Consider the following 17803-nt stretch of genomic DNA (forward strand, 5'->3'; position numbering starts at 1 on the left):
ACTTCATCTTCACTAAACTCATTCACTGTCAACCAATTATTGATCTTCCAAACTTGCATGAAGTACAAGTTGGAAGTTGGATATGTGGAACCTGAAATAAGAGTAGTAACCTGATAAAACGGCTCCAACAAATCACACAGACTATTGAGTCGTTTCCATTCATCTTCTGTAGGAAAAAACTTATAGTTTTTCCCATCAATAACTTTGAGATTAGCAAATGCAGCTCTATACTTGAGAGCCCTATCAATCATCTTGTATGTTGAGTTCCATCTTGTTTGCACATCCAACAACAAACCAGCCTTATGCTTTATACCACCAGATTCCACACATTTTGCAAATAGTACCTCCCGGTGTTCTGATCGTTGAACATACTTGATACTCTTTCTGATTTTTTCCAACGAATTACCAATCACTGCCAAACCATCTTGAACAATGAGATTAAGAACATGTGCTGCACATCTCACATGAAAATGCTCCCCTCCACACAACAAATCGTTTCGCAACACAAGCTGATTTTTCACCATCTCTTGCATTGTATCGTTGTTAGTAGCATTGTCTAAAGTAAGTGAGAACACCTTTTTTTCAATCCCTCATTCCTTCAGTTTCTCAAGAATCTCCATAGCTAAGTGTGTACCTATATGTGGAGGCGGTACAACACAAAATGCTAGAATTTTGTTGTTCAGCTTCCAATTCTTGTCAATGTAATGTGCTGTTAAACACATGTATCCCTCCTGAGTGATTGCAGACCATAAATCAGAAGTGAGATTGATCCTTCCAGGAAGATTAGCTAATTCTCGCTTTAAATTCTCTGCTTCATTTTCATAAAACTTGTAAACATCGGCTGCCGCTGTGTTTCTGCTGATAAATTTCACATCTTCATTCAAGTACTTCCAAATCAATCTTACTCTCTCATACTCAACATAAGCAAATGGGAGATCATGCTGAATGATACATTTTGCTATCATTTCCCGAAAAACCATATGATCTATCTTCCTAGATTGCAACCTTGCTTCTGAATTAATCCTCATTTGACTAATATCACCATTTCTAGGCTTAAGCTTACACCCTTTCAAATGACGTCTGTATGAATTTGTACCATTTTGTGTGGATCATAAGCAAAATCTGACTTACAATGCTTGCACAATGCTCTATCTTCAGTTTTTCCCTTGTGATCCTTTTTAGTAATCACCGTAAAGTCATCCCACACATCTGAATATTGTCTTCTTTTTTTCTTTGGTTGTGAATTTCCTTTGTCACCATCATCACCATCTTCATCATCATCGTCGATCTCAATGGTTGACCTTTTACTAGGCTTCGATGTTTCAGCTCCATCAGTCTGCCTTCTCTTCCTCTGTTGTGGTGATTTTCCTTTGTCACCATCATCATCGATTTCAATTTCATTGGATGACCTTTTACTAGGCTTTGATGTTTTAGCTCCATTAGACTGTTTTCTCTTCCTCTGTAATGGTGACTTTTCTTTGTTAACATCATCTTCCTCGTTGATCTCAATTTCTCGTTCGTTTTCAGCATTTGCAGAATCAACAATTCTCTGTGACTCCACATCTAACGATCTAAGATTGCAAGAATCACGTGACTCCTAAAACAAAATACAAGCTATTACTTTTAAGTTTCAACAAGGCTAGTATCACATCTAACGATCTAGACACTATATTAGTAAGTACTAAGTAGTAGGCTAGTAGCTTACCATTGCAGATTTCTGGATCTCAAGACTTGAAGTTGTGATAGTTGATGGATGATATGAGAATCTGAGTTGTGAAACTAGGAATACGCTGACTCTTTGTCTCGGTGAAGTCGAGACTCTTTGTAAACGCTATCTAATTCAACGATGTAGCCTGTAGGTAGGGTTTTAGACTTGTTAAGTTTTTCGTTGTTATAGTTTGATACTTTGATGAATTATAAACCTTCTCTTAGAAACAGAACCTTTCCCTAAACCCGCTAACCCGCTTACCCGCAACGGACAAACCCGCTCAACCCGTGTTCTGCCTAGGCCATGCCCGCTACGCCCGCTGTTTTGTGGACAAAATTTATCTGGTCCAAGCTCGCCCCGTAACAGTACTAATCGGGCTATGTCCGCGGGCTCTAAGCCCGTTTGACAGCTCTAGTTACAACTAACCAAATTGACTAAAAAGATAGTCTATGAAAAATTAGAAATCATAATCAATTACCTAGATTAATACTTGGAAGAGATGATCGATGCAGGTATAAGATGGTAAACGACACCAACCAAAAGATGGATGAAGGAATAAAAAATAAAACAATCAAAATTTTAAAGAAGACGAGTGAATCAATGTCGATTAATCAATTGAAAGAAAATAATCCTCAGATTTTTTAAAATTTGGAGGTGTGAAACAATACTCAAAGAAACAAAAACTCTTTTCAAAGTCCATAAAAATCTATATATATATATATATATATAAACAAAGTGGTGTGGAAACAAAGAGGTGTGAAAAACTAATAGGTGCAAACACTGAAAGCTAGGATTGCGACGAATAAACACAATCGTTGAGAAGAAAACCTTGCAGTTTTTGAGATCATTAACAAAAAGAAACCAAATCAATTACCTAGATTAATACCTAGAAGAGATGATAGATGCGGGTATATGATGAAAAATAACACCAAACAAATGTTGGATAAATGAATCAGTAAATATATAAAACAATCCAAATTTTAACAAAGATGAGTGAATCAACGTAGATTAATAAGTTGAAAGAAAACAATACTTAATTTTCTTTTAACTCAAAAGTGTGAAACAATACTCAAAGAAATAAAAACTCTTTTCAAGGTCTACAAAATATATATATATATATATATATATATATATAAATGAAGAAGTGTGAAAACAAAGAAGTATGAAACAAAATAGACGAAGGAGTCCAATGTGCCTCATTCTCATCAGAGTAGTCTGGGTGATCCGTAACATGGTTGTAGACCTTAAAGGGTCTGTTGGCCGCATGATGGAGGACAGGAACTGTGAACAGACAAGGAGCATGATCAGATTGACCAGGCTCAAGGAACTCCGCAAAAGCATCGAGAACAACCTAGCCCAATGTTCATTGACAAGAGCGTGGTCAATGCGTTGGGGAACTGGGTCAGATTCTCTATGATTCCACCAGGAGAAGGGGAGACCCTTAGTTGGAGCTTCAAACAAATTAGAATCCTAGAGCGCAAGTTGGAAATCACTGACGCCATGAAGATCAATATCCATAGAGGGAAAGTCGAAATTATGCTCACTTCTAAGAATCTGATTGAAGTCTCCAACAACTGCCCAAGGACTTCTAGAAAGCGGGGTGGTAGAGTGAAGGAGGGCTAGCTCCTCAGAGAGCAACACGGTCCTAGACGTGGTTGAACTCATACACGAAAGACATTGTAAGATTGATGTTATCAGCTAACGAGAAGAGACCGCAGGTTATAACTTGAGTTGATACTTTGTTATTACTACAGATAACCTTGGATCCCATACCACCACAATTCTCGCCATATTGTGGCTGTCGAAGTTACCAAAATGCTTCCATCCTCACGAGATTGCCTTGAGTATTCTCCCTGAATGACTAGGTTGTATCTTGGTTTCCAAAAAAGCTCCAAAAAGAGGCTTGTGGATATTAATCCAACTTTTAGTAAAACGTTGCCTACGATGGCTATTAAGGCCTCTAATATTCCATCCAAAAAACATACTTAATATACAAAATTAAGCACTCGCAGCCTTGCGGCTGCTATTCTTCTGCTTCACCAAGAAAAAAGGATTGTCTTCACCTGACTCTAGAACAGGGATTAGTAGAGATGAAAATGGGATTGATGTAGTCGCAGGATTCTTCATAGCAGAGGACGGTAGAGGAAAACCATCCTTGACCTACTCCCGAGGGGCATCACCCTCCTTGTCCGGCATAGTGGGGCTCTTAGAGCGTGAGATGACTCTACCTTGGCGAGGACCCTTGCTTTTCAATCTTCTTCGTTCAACTGAGCGACGAGAATCACGTCTCTTGGGGCTCGGGGGATCCCTAGGCATATCGGATTTGGGAGGGTTTTTGGGGCACCGTGCTGACAGATGCCCAAACTCACCGCAGGAACTACATTTGGGAGCCACGGGTAATTCACGTCAATGCCATCGGTAAACCCAGAGATAAGTTTAGATGGGAGCTCCTCTAGGAGGTTTACTTCCACCAGAATCTATGCAACCTCAAAGGTCTCTCTCCTCGCAGTTTCAGGGTGCAAGGCTTTAGGATCTCCAACAGCTGAAACTATGCGGGAAAGGCTTTCATCATTAAAGAGAAGGTAGCGAATTCCCCTAAACTCCACAATTACCTGCGCCTTAGTGAGCGGAGGCTTTTCAGGAGTGAAGTCCGGGGACGACGGCGCAACAAACATCGGATGACCCGCAATGTTCCATAGGTTACAACTCAAAAGGATTGCGCGAGTTCTGGGATTGGGGGTTCTCAAGAGGAAAGTACCATGACCTATGCGATGGACAAAGATTGGAGGCCTCGAGCGAGCCGAGAGAGCATTAACTACACCAATGATTCGCCCCATGTTCGGAGGAGGGCCATGGAATTGGGCGTAGATGTAGTCTTTGAACTCTTCCTTGGCAGCTGCAATATTCTCATCCGGGATAAGAATCAAGGGGACACCAGAGACATGTGTACTGGGGCTACCAAGCTTCGACAAACCTACGCCTAGGCTAGCCAGACTTCGCTACCCTGACTGTAGAACTGCGAGAAGCATCGCGATAGAGATCGTGGCGGGGGGGGGGGGGGTAATGGACAAGGCTTCTTCCTTTTACCCATCAGAACCAGAAAATAGTCGGCGAGATACCGACTAGCAGCGAAAGGCAACGGTGACAGCGAAAAAGAAAAAGAAAATAAACAGTGATAAGAGTTTCCTCGGGGAACGAGACAGAGAGCGTTTTAGAATTTGCTCTTATATTTTCTGTTACTGACAAAAGCATGAACTAATCAATTATAACCCTTTTTCTATCGTGTGGCTTTTTTAAAGCACATTTTTCTATTTTTCGGATTAGAAGTCAAATAAAGTGATTAATCAACCAAACGCAGTAAACAAATCTGACCATTGTAAAATGCAACAACGGTCAGGAACATACGTAAATTATAAATTAAAATTCATCATCACGTGATTAGAAGAAGCAACGGCTAAAGAACGCACGTTTTATGTTTTGTTTAAAGAACGCACGTTTTATGTTTTGTTTTGCTAATTCAATATAAAACGTTTCGCTTTTGTGTTCTTCTACAAATCTAATTTAATTTCTCAAGGTTCCTGGTCTGTTGTTCTCTCAAAACTTACCGCACCGTTCGCTTTTAAAGGGTTTTAATCACTCGTTTTCACTTTTATATAAATCACTTAGTATCTAAATTGATTCGACAATCCAATTTTTTCACTCATCCACCTGAAACCCCTTAGTTTTTTGGAACGATGGCTGGCTATTACATTGCATTATTTCCAAGTAAGATTTTAACAAATCCCATTTGAGAAGAGGGTCAAAACCAATTACTTCCAAAATACCAATATAAAAGAGAAATAGTCAGGTGGATCAACTTGTATAGCACTACTCCCCATTGTTTCGAGTCATAAGTAAAGAATATGTTTCGTTCTTGTATCGGGGATTGCACAACACTAAGTAAATAAAGATTTTGGGGGAAGAGTGAAGCTAGTTCTTTTATTAACAATGAAAACGTGAGGTCGTCATTAAAACGAGTCAAGATTGAGCTCGTCAGTTCACAAGAGAACTAACAAGCTAAAAATGACGAGCTCGAAAGTGGAAATGAATTACACAAAAAGCTATAAACTGTGTCTTCTACAAAGTATTGCTCTATGGGTAATGTCCGAGAGACCGAATGGTGATTCCAATAAATGCTCTTTCTTTTTTATAGGAGACTGTTGGCCTAAAGCTCCCTAGGGTTTTCGTCGTGAAATCTCGAGATTGCCCTTTGCAGATTGTTAATGACTTGCTCCCAATTTTGTCGGGCCAAAATCATAATTAATTTGTCTTGTTGGGCCGAGTGACATATTGAGCGCACCCCATGTCCAACAATAGTCCCCTCCTCAGTCCGGCGAGCGAGGTATTTCTGCGATCGGCGGGCGTACTTTGAGTCTTAACATATGCTTGCTCGGCGTTAGGCGTTCCAGACTGCCTCACGAAGATCTTTGTGTGGTGATGGTTAAAGCGATAGTTTATGTTGAGCTCGGAGCTCGTTCTGATGTTGTATGCGTTGAGTGTGTTGTTCTGGAGCGTGGAGCTTGTATGAATGTTATGTGTCTTGACCATGTCTTTGCGGAGCGTGGCGCTTGATAATGGAGCTACAATGGTTGAGGACGGAGTTGCCGCACATATTTGGTAATTAAGGAATAGAGAAATTGAGCAAGATTGGCAGGCGGAGATTGAGGTCGGCGAGATTGAGATTGAGGTCGGCGAGATTGACATTGAGGTCGGCGAGATTGAGATTGAAGTCGGCGAGTGAGATTGAGGTCGGCGAGAGTGATATTGAGATCGAGAGTGAGATTGAGGTCGGCGAGATTGAGATTGAGGTCGGTGAGTGAGATTGACGTCGGCAAGAGTGAGATTGAGTTCGGCGGATGAGGTCGGCGGATTGAGGTCGGTGGATGAGATCGGCGGGTTGAGGTCGGTGGATGAGATCAGCGGATGAGATCGGCGGATGAGGTCGGCGGGTTGAGGTTGAGGTTGGCGCGAGCAGCTCTGCGGATGAGGTCAAGGTTGGCGAGTTGAGGTCGGATCTCACGCGATCGAGAATGATTCCGAGTTTGGTTCTATGTGTGAGAAAGGATATCGGCAAGTTGAGGTCGCGATATATGCAAGAGAGGAGATCGGCCAAGGGAGTCGGGTTTAAACATTATAGAGGGAAGAGCTCGACATGATGGTTATGGAGGTCAGTATGGCATCAGCAATTTCAAGGGTGAAGACCGAGAGGTCGGTAGGTCCATGGTCGGCGAGCGATGCGAGGTTGCGCAAGACGAGTTTGGAGAGCGGCGGGCTGAGGTCGGCAGGTCCATGGTCGGCGATCGAACTTGTGAGTGAGAGAGATCGGCAAGAGGATACGGATGAGGTAGTTCGATCCGGCGAGCCCAGATCCGTGCGACTGATAGTTTGAACTCGTGTTCGCGGGATTGTGACTGATGCCGATCTTGATGGTCGGCAAAACGGGTTTCCTTTGGACATAGCTGAGGTCGGCTCTCGTGAGGGTGGTGAAGCTGACGTCAGCGGGACGCTGCGCGATGCCCCAGAGGTCGGCAAATCCTCATTCCAGGTCGGTGCTTGTCCTACCGTTGGGGCGAGCTCCGAGGTCACCTCCTAAGATTGGTGTTCATGTTGTGCGCTTGCATCCCACGTCATCTCATGAGAGCGGCAAGAAGAGTTTTGATCGTCAATTTGAGTTCGGCACTTGTGATAGTGCGGGAGAAGATTATGAGGTCGGGGCTGAGAATGAGAGTGAAGATCGACACTGAGAAGGAGAGTGGAGATCGGCGCCAAGCTTGAGAGCGGAGGTAGGCACCAAGCTTGAGAGTAGAGGTCGGCACCAAACTTGAGAGTGTACGTCGGCACCAAACTCAAGAGTGCAGGTCGGCACCAAACTTGAGAGTGCAGGTCGGCACCAAGTAGAAGAGTGGATGTCGCCATCGAGAATGAGGGTAGAGGTCTCCGTCAAAAATGAGACTAGATTTCTTCATCGAGAATGAGAGTGGAGGTCACCACCGCAAATGAGAGTGGAGGTCTCCACCAAGAATAAGAATTGAGGTTTCCACCAAGAATGAGAGTTGAGATCTCCACCAAGAATGAGAATGTTTAGCGTGAGGAAGACGAGCGTGAGAGTATCAAGTTTGAGGGCGGCGAGCGTGAGCCTCGAGCGTTAGAGCGTCGACTGTGAGGGTGGCGAGCGTGCAAAGATGGCAAGTGTGAGAGCGTCGACTGTGAGGGCGGCGAGCACGAGAGTGCCAAGCGCGAGGGAGGCGAATACAGGGATGGCATGTGTGAGGAACGCAAGTGTGAGAGAGCTTGAGGTAGGCGCCAAGCTGTAAGTAGGCACCAAGCTGGAGGTCGGCACCGAGCTAGAGGTAGGCACCAAGCTGGAGGTAGGAACCAAACTTGAGAGTGCAGCTCAGCACCGAGAATGAGAATCGAAAGTATGAAGGCAAGCGCGAGAGCGGAAAGCATGAGAGCTGCGAGCAAATGTTTGATATGCAGCTCGGCTTTGTGCTTTACAAAAGTAAAGTGGTAGGCGAGACAGACTCGCCGTACCTTTAGGTGCGGCTTTCGTGTCCGGCTTATCCTGTGGGTGTTTGGGGTCTGCAAGAACTTGCAAGCCGGAGCTTGGCTTATTAGTTCAGGCGCCCTCAAGTTAGTGCGAGACTTGCTCGACTTTTTGCTTGGTATCGAGATATATTTTACGGAGTGAAACGTCTCTCGACTTACCCTGTTACGTGTTTTGAATACCAAGTTTTAGGTTGGTAGTTGAGATGAGCTCGTCGTACCTTTTAGGTGCGGTCCTGGTGTCTGGCTTACCGTGTGGGTGCCCCGAGGTTGGCAAGAGTGTGCAAGTAAGAACTTGGCTTATTCAAACTTTACCGTCTGCTAGCTGAATGCGAGACTGGGCTCGGCTTTTTTTTTGTGCGAATTATTTTGCCGCCGCATCCATGTGGAACGCGTTTCAAATCGTACACCTGGCCAGGGCGACAATGTAGAAGTTGGACACTCGTTAAAACAGACTCATTCGAGAGAGCTTGTATGTGATTAAATGTACTCTTGCGAGTGTAATTTTTATTTTTATGTTTTGTTATAGGTTTGTCTTGTAAAAGGCTGCCTACGTACCCTTTAAAAGGGATCAAGCCATTTGTAGTTCATTTTGCGAAGGAAGAGCTCGGTATGGCGAGCATTCTTTTTTTTTTTTTTTTTTTGGCCCGAGGCGCCTTGTTATTCTTTGATTTGGCTGAGTTCCAGGACCGGTTATCTTGATGGATGGTTTGACCTTGCGTCTTTCTCTTTTTCTACCTCGATGTACTTATTAGCCCGGTGCATTGCGTCGTCGAGAGTCAGAGGCTCATATATGATAATATTGTCCCTGAAGCGAGACCCATATGCGAGAGCATTTCGGAAAGCGGAGATCGCAGTATCGTCTGCAATGGCGAGCTTTGAAACAACCTTCTTGAATCGTTCCATGAACTCTCTGAGCGATTCGTCGTCCTCTTGGTACATCGTCTAGAGATCGGCATTAGATACCCCCTTTATCATAAAGGCACGAGTGATGTTGCAGGAAAGCAGTGGTGAGCTTGTAGTAGCTATCTATCGAATTGGCTTCTAGATGAGAAAACCAACTTAGTGCATCAAAGGCTAAGTTTTCCACAAACATCTAACAGCATCCGGCATCGTATTCTTCAGGACTAAAGTGTGCTCGGTTGATTGCAACACTCATCGATGTTAAGAAAATTTTTGGGTCAGTTAGCCCGTTGTATGGGATGAACTTGAACTTGTTGATGTAACAAACGCGAACGCTAGAGATTCTTGTCGTGAAGGGTGAGCGTTGAGCCTCTTCGAGCATCTTCTCCAAGTTGGGGGCAGCACTTTTTGCTCGATGTATCTTGACCGAGATGTCTTTTACGATCGCTTTGAATCGCTGGATTTTTAAATTCTTGTAATCTTTCAGGTCGTCTCGCGGATGGTGGTTCGACAGTGTTGGAGTCGGCTGGCTTCTACTACGCTTGCTACGATGGTGCGTCTGGTCTTGATCGGCGGGCGCCCCATCCCTGGTGTGGTCGTCGAAGGATCCTTCGATGATGGACGTCGGTCAGCGTCTATGACTCTCTGAGCGTTCCTCGACTCGCGGTGACAGGGGTGGTAGTGTGTCGAGGTCGGCAAGGTAGCTTGTGTGTCGACGATCATGTCTTCTTTGCTGGAGTCTGTTAATTTGGTCCTGCAATGCTTCTTGTGTTGCAACGAGTGCGTCGAGATGCTCAACTGTTCGTGTGTCCCGAATATTGAGCTTGTCGAGGATAGTCTGCATCATATCGTCGAAGCTGTTCCTCTGTCCAGCAAGCAAGGGAGCTAGGAGCGCGGCACCATCAGTGACAGCTGGAGCCACGGTTTGACGATGCTCGTCATGTGCGGCAACAAGAGATAGGATTGGCGCGTCGAATACGGTATGCATCAGGTCGTCGAGTCCGCTCCTTTGTGCTGTGGGTAAAGCATTTGGAAGGGCGGCATTGTTGACGATGGTCTGGTCCGTGGCAGGTCCGTGCTCGGCATGCATGGCAGCGAGAGGTTCCAAGGACGCATCGGGCACTGGTAGAGAGGTTGTGTTGTTCGGCACAGCGCCTTCGAGTGTGGTTCTCGTGGAAGGTGGAGTGGGAGAGTGCGTGTTCTTATGCGTCTCCATCGTTGTTCCGAAGGCGATGGTTGTTCGAAAGTGGTGTTGAATTCTTCGCTGGAGTTTCCTGAGTTCGCCATGTCTTGATCTGGAGTCTTCGTGGAAACGGCGACCGTCAGTCTTGATCGTCAAAAGGGAGCGCTCTACTCTTGCCCCACGGTGGGCGCCAATTGTTTGTACCGGGGATTGCACAACACTAAGTAAATAAAGATTTCGGGGGAAAAGTGAAGCTAGTTCTTTTATTAACGATGAAAACGTGAGGTCGTCACTAAAACGAGTCAAGATTGAGCTCGTCAGTTCACAGGAAAACTAACAAGCTAAAAATGACGAGCTCGAAAGTGGAAATGAATTACACAAAAGGATATAAACTGTGTTTTCTACAAAGTATTGCTCTATGGGTAATTTCCGAGAGACCGAATGGTGATTCCAATAAATTTTCTTTCCTTTTATAGGAAACTATTGGCCTAAAGCTCTCTAGGGTTTTTGTCGTGAATTCCCAAGATTACCCTTTGCAGATTGTTAATGACTTGCTCCTAATTTTATCGGGCTAAAATCATAATTAATCTATCTTATTGGACCGAATAGCATATTGGGCGTAGCCATGTCCAACACCTAACATGGCTTTCTATAATGTTGTCTCCCCCATGAAATACTGAACGCTTAGACTTCTCCTTTTAAAAGATTTTAAGATTATGCTACCAAAACATATATTTTAATATGTGGCTACTGAGACAAATGTCCACTAAAGGTAAGGGTTACACGATGTAGTTGGGTTGACAATTAGTAGAAATTGATACGGTAGCATATGATAGTTGTTAGAATTTTTTTGATTAGTTAATTTAATTGATGTGAAGTTTTTTAATTGATACTTATGTCAATAATACATAAAGACTTTTTGAAACAGAGTAAAGTAAAATCATTTTAAGTATATCAACCACCCTGGCTGTAATTAATTTTTAAGCACACAACAAATGGTTGTATCTGTTTTTTGTCAACCAGCTTAGCTGTAGACTGTAAGTATATAAAGTTTAAACAATGACTTTCCACATTAGGATGTGATATAATTTATTTCCTTGCCGACGTTTTCGTAATAACTAATACTCCAATAATGTAAATAAATACTAAACAAAATGCAAATGGGAGTTAGTTAAAACTTGGAAAGATTGAAAATTAAGAGGAGGATAACTCATTTCAGTCTGTATGTTTTTTATATAGACATTTCCCAAAATCCCAAAATCCCAAAATCCCAAAATCCTCGAAACTAATCTCCGAGTGAGCAGTCATGGACTTGTTCGGAGATTTTCACCAGGGAGAAATAGATGGGAAACCATATCTCCTGTACCAAAACGTTATGAAACCATTACCACAAACACAAATCCAAAACTCCTCCGATGAAGACACCACCATCGATAAATTATTATCAATCCAAAACAAACCAAACTCCTCCAATAAACTCCCTCTTCAACCTCGTCGACGTTTCGTATGCCCTACGTCACGACACGATATAACAGTGAGTGATGGGAATATTACAACATGTGATGAAGACGGGTTACTATTACCTGATCTCTTTTTCAAGCTCACAATTTCCCCTCTCTGTGGTGACAATACCTCGTATACTCATGTCGTATTCCCGTCGTGGTCCAACAATAAAGAATCTGATCTTGTCAATGGTTGCGGTATTTGTAGAGCCCAAATGGTCGGCACAAACTCTTATTTCTGTGTCGCCTGTAATAAAAGGTACTACAAAGAATGTGTCGAGTCTCCACTTGAGATAAACTATCCTTCCCACGTCAAACATTCTCTCCAACTTTACTACTCTAGAAAATTATCCGAGCATTATTGCATCTTGTGCAGACGCAAGGCAGATTATATCCTTTATTATTGTGCTCTCTGCGACATTTATATGCATCCGATATGTGCTCAGGCGGCAATACCTTTTTTTATAGACCAACCAAAAAGGCATGACCATACCCTCTCTCTTTTCCCTAGACAAGCTTCCTTAACCTGCAATGTTTGTGCTTTGGTCAATAAACTCCATCTCACCTACGTCTGTCGTTCTATATGTGACATTGTAGCCCATAGTGATTGTATCCAAATCCCACAAACCATAAGAATATCTCGTCACCAACACCGTGTCTCTTTCACTTCTTCTCTTCCATTAGGAATATCTTCTTGTGGAGTTTGCCGCCAAGAGGTTGACCGTGATTATGGCGGATACACTTGCAAGGTGTGTAGTGGCTACGTTGTTCACACAAGATGTGCATTGCGCCAAGATATATCGGATGGCATTGAACTCGAGGGAGTACCAGACGAAGACGGTGATATTGAGCCCTCGTACGAGATCATATCTGATGGAGTAATAATCCATTTTTCTCATGGCTGTCATATGAAATTCGACGGCAGTGGAGTTTACGACGGAAACAAGTTTTGTCAAGCTTGTGCCCTTCCAATCAACTAGGAAAATTTGTATGCATGTGAGGAATGTGATTTTATCCTACACGAAAGATGTGCAGAAGCTCCTCGTAAGATGTACCATCCATTGCATCCCCATCCACTTAAACAAAGGGTTGTCCATGAAAAGAACGTATTCATATGTGAAGTATGTGACCACATAAGTAATGGTTTCGGATATGAGTGCACGAAGGAGGGTTGTGATTACATACTAGATGTAGTATGTGCCTCGACTTCTGAGCCGTTCAACTATCAAGGCCATCAACACCCCTTATTCCTAGCGTTAGGCCCAAACGTAAAGCCAATGTGCCATATTTGCAAGTCAACAAAATATAACCAGGAATTTAACTGTATTGATGAGTGTGACTTTGTTATATGTTTTGAATGCGCTACCTTACCATACATGGTAAGGTATAAGCATGATAAACATTACCTCACATTTTGTCATGGAGATGAGGCAAGTGGCTCAGATTGGTGTGAGTTATGCGAGGGAAAATTAGTACTGAGAGTTGGAGGAAGAGAAGGAGGATTCTATAAGTGCAACGATTGCTGCACCACGATTCATATGTGATATGACATGTTTACTTGGCCCTCATCCGTATTTAAAGCCCGGTCAAACAATGACATTTGGTAAAGAATGCTTAATTATACGCAACACTTCTCCTCGGCTAATTTGCAATGTTTGCAATATGCGTCGTCCGTATCCAATAATTTTCCTATTCAAAGGGGAAGGGTCATCTCTTGGTATTCTATGTAACATGAATGGAGATGATTGAGTTATCCCTGCTCTTTTTTATTTCTAATTTTTAATATGTATTTTTTGGCTTCTTTTTTCTTTCTTACCTAGCTAGACAGCTAGTCAAACGTTGTCTGTTTGTATTTTATGTTTGTAGTCCATAATGATCGTATCTCTATCTCACAAACCATAAAAATATCTTGCCACCCCCATCGCGTCTCTTTCATTTCTCCTCTTCCATCAAGAAAATTGTGTTGAGGAGATTGCCGCCAAGAGCTGTTCACACAAGATGTGCATTGCGCACGGATAGAGCTGTCAAAATGGGCTGTCCACGTCCATTTTAACCCGTCCAACATTGTCCAATTTGATTTTGGACAAATAGCTGTCTGTGTCCATTAACCACCATGTCCACTTATGTCCATATTTTTATGGACTGTCCATGGGTGTTCATTGGACAACATATAACAGATTTTGTAAAATAAAAATAAAATACAAATATCTAAAAACATATTTGTGTTTGTAATTTTTTCTCCTAATCGATTTTGACCTAGATTTTTAAGTATTATGGACCGCCCAATGTCCACATTGTCCGTCCAATTTTGTCCGTGGGTAAAAACGAACCAAAACCATTTAGACCCGCTTCAAATATGGGCTTGTCCATGACCGGTGCATAATGATTTGGACATGGGCGGACCATGGACAACCCGCCCATTTTGACAGCTCTACGCACGGATATATTTATGTGATGACATTGAACTTGAGGGAGTACCAGATGATGACGAAGACATTGAACCCTTCGAGAGGATATCTGATGGAATAGTAAGCCATTTCTCTCATGGATGTCATCTGAAATTTGAGACCAGTGGTGTCTCTACACGAAATCAAGTTCATGTCAAGCGTGTATCCCTTCAATCAAGGAGGAGAACTGCAAGAAACGTTCTCTGTATCCAATATATTTTTGAGTTTAGAGAACTGAGATCTGGAGTTGTGTGTACCCTTTCACACTAAAGGACTTCTACAACCATTGAGATTGAGTTATCCTTTTTCTGTTGTGATATTTTATTTAGTTTGTTCTTATATATATCATCAACCTTGTTCGCTTTTGCGTCTGATTTAATATTTAAAACGCGAAGCTAGAGTATACTGTATACTCACGTCTATTACCATCTTTTTTTTTTGTTTTGGACATTTCTAGACTTTTTAAGGACTCAGCTGAACCAACTTTGTTAAGGATCAAAATGAGGACTTCATTCATGTACAAAGATTATACATATATATGACCAATTCAATTCATACTCTTTTCTACTTCTTTCTAAGAGGTATTTTCATCTTTCTGGGCTTATATTAGCATGTCACCATGAATGAGCTCCTAACCGCTACTCTTACAGCACCGACCACACTCAGTTGCTTTGTCTCCGGTCTCAGCTCTTTACTTTCAGTATTTCTGCAACTTGCTTCGACCTGAACGCCTACAAAATATGCTGTCTGAAACCAAATGTTTAAGACAAAAAAAAAAAAGAACAGAGCAATTAGTTCACTGAATTCTCAGTTAGAAAGATGTAAGTTGCAAATGACTTCTTTTTTTTGTTCTTAAACTTATCCCAATCACATTAGTCCTATTTGCTTAAAACCAGACCATAATCAATTCGAACTTGTTTATTTTTCCATATCTGGACAACACTTTGGAACACTACCTCGCAGGAAGTCATGAAGGGATTTACCTTGCCTGAAGCATTACGAACTGGTGAGATGTGAAGAAGATTCCAAAATGTGCTCTTATCTTTTCTGTTACTGATAAAAACATAAATGATAAGCCCAAAAGACATCACAGAAACAGGAATTACTCAGCAAAAATGCATTGAAGAAATAAATCTTCAACCTGTAATTTAGTATTTGCACTGTGCATGATTGTCCCTTTAAGATGCACTCCTTCATCTGAACCGAAAAAAAACCAATCACAATCTCAATTCCATGGAAGTCGCCGGGCAACATTACTTATTTAAGTTGAAACGAAATCACACTACCTCGTAAAGAACTGAGGAATCGGTATCAACTCCACTCAGAAATCTACAGTTTTGTCCCAACACTTCATGCCTCTTGTAGCCTACCAACATCGTCAAAAATAAGAACAATGCCAAAATCTAATATAAAGGTTGCTAATTTCTGCAAACCCACACACACAAAAAACACTCACCAGTCAATGTCAAAAAGGCATCACTCGCATAAATAATAGGCATGTCGGGTATGCATGGATTGGTTCTGCAAAGTAAAAGAGAAACAATGTCAAGGGGGATAACCTATAACAGCAGACTGTAGTTCCATAACTAAAACCAACAAAATACTTTAAAACTCACAATACGAAACTTTGTTTGATTCTACCAAGAGAAATAACTAACGACGAGCTTAGACAATCTACTCCTCGCAAGCAGCACCGTTTCCCGCAGACTAATCTACCACTCAACTCGCTGTAACGTGTTAAAACAGATAACACATTGTTAATTGCTTCCGCAGCTCTTAGCTTCTCAGACTCGCTCGCTTCACAGTACTCCCAATCCTCTAATCCTGCAATACAAAATACAAACAATGCTTTAGAAAACCTAGTTTTGCAGGCAAGAGATCGTCCACTACAATGATTTCGAACTCTTAATTCAATACTTAATACATTCATTAAGCAGTTAAGGAAAGATTTAACTAAAGAATGAAGATTTAAAAGCTCTCTGAGGAATTCTATCAAACAAGTAATAGGCATTACTTAAAAAACCAAACCTTGTTCATCATCATCACATTCCACAGGTAAAGCTCGATGATCCTGATGCTGCACGAAATTACCAAAACAAACCTCTCTTCGACAAGAACCAAACACCAATTCAGAATGATCCAACGACGAGACATCATCTCCTACACTTGTCAACTTCCGATGATGATGATCTCGTCCCGAGATCGGGACCTGAACGGCAACAAAATTGATGACTTTACCATCATCTCTCCCAAAAACAGGGATCATATGAAACAACATCCAAAACGGAGACCCAGATTTACGATAGTTCAACAAGCTCACTTGAACAGATCTCTCTTCACGAATCGCTTCACGGATCTCCATGATCGATCTACGATTAGTCTTGGGACCTTGGAAAAACTTGCCGTTTCTTCCGATCACCTCTGCTCTCGAGTACCCGGTCATCTTCAAAAACCCTAAGCTGGCGAAAACAATCGGGTGACCCGAAAGAAACGGGTCGGTGATTGTGAAATTGTGAGGAAGCTCGTCTAACGCTTCTTTGATCCATAGAGTGTATCGACGGTTGAAAGATTCTTCTTCTTCTTCTTTTTCAGTGAAAACTGAGTCTGAAGATTCTTCTGCTAAGGACATAATCGTAATAAACACTCGATGTCGATGATGATGATGGCTACTCTTCTTCTTCTTGTCAGTCTACTGTTTAGTGCCAATCCCATGTGGGTTTTGAGTCGAGATTGAAAAAGAAAAGAAAGACAAAAAAAAAAACTCTTTTTCTACAAAGTGAATCCGAAACAACGAAACCCAGTTAAGAAAACAGAGATGTTTTGATGAAAAGAAAAATAAAAATCGAAACTTTGTGAGATGATGATAAGACAAGAAGAGGGAAGAAGAAAGCAGATGAATTTGAACAATTAGGGTTTCAAATTGATTGATGTAATCACTCTAGAGAAGATCTTCGTCTGATTTCGTGTTTTGATTCTTTTCGTTTTATGTGGCTATCGGAAGAGGACGATTGATTTTGTTGCGTCTCTCTCTCTCTCTTCTTGTTTTGAGTTTGAGTTGTAAAAATATTCAGATATTTTCTTTTTTTTTTTCTAATTTAGTAGTAAAACAATTATCCACAAAGATTTAAAAGGATAAGTACACAATTACGATTAGATTAATAAGTGTACTTTAATTCTTAATACTCATTTTTGTGATCTGAGTATTTTTTTAAAACCGTACAAAATATTTGTATTTTATTACTCTAACTTTTAAACGGAATTTTAAAATCTTTTATACATTTTTTACTTGTCAATGGTAAATTGTTTATAAAAATAACATAATACATTTATAATTAATTTTCATATATATAAAAATGTAAAAATTAGATTAAGAAAATAAATAATATATATCATTTTAAAATTTTTCTTTAATTTTTTAGAGAACTTATTAGAAATATTTTTTTGATATACTTTTTTAAAAATATTATTTTTTTGA

At 41.4% G+C, this 17803-nt stretch overlaps 1 protein-coding gene and 1 pseudogene across 15 annotated transcripts; one reads left to right on the forward strand and one right to left on the reverse strand.

Moving 5' to 3' along the window:
* The first annotated feature begins 11666 nt into the window (after positions 1-11666).
* Positions 11667-13630, forward strand: LOC104779602 (uncharacterized; annotated as a pseudogene).
* A 1182-nt stretch (positions 13631-14812) lies between these two features.
* On the reverse strand, positions 14813-17446 carry LOC104779603 (protein TWIN LOV 1). 15 transcript variants are annotated; one of them, XR_015596422.1, is made up of 8 exons: positions 16649-17379; positions 16357-16537; positions 15955-16152; positions 15785-15849; positions 15615-15694; positions 15470-15525; positions 15312-15375; positions 14813-15075 (listed from the first exon to the last, which is right to left on the reverse strand). XR_015596422.1 is itself a non-coding variant. In XM_087509759.1 (8 exons), exons 1-8 carry the CDS (start codon positions 16955-16957, stop codon positions 15060-15062), a joined length of 981 nt encoding a protein of 326 aa, XP_087365885.1. In that variant the 5' UTR covers positions 16958-17431; the 3' UTR covers positions 14813-15059. The 15 variants fall into 15 exon arrangements, 8 of the variants coding, with proteins under 8 accessions (XP_087365885.1, XP_010502275.1, XP_087365884.1 ...); XR_015596423.1 differs by having other exon boundaries at positions 14813-15071; positions 15312-15381; XR_015596421.1 differs by having other exon boundaries at positions 15312-15381.
* Positions 17447-17803: the final 357 nt, after the last annotated feature.

Source organism: Camelina sativa, chromosome 4, assembly GCF_030686135.1.
Source record: "Camelina sativa cultivar CO46 ecotype springtype chromosome 4, ASM3068613v1".
In the NCBI taxonomy this organism is placed as follows: domain Eukaryota; kingdom Viridiplantae; phylum Streptophyta; class Magnoliopsida; order Brassicales; family Brassicaceae; genus Camelina; species Camelina sativa.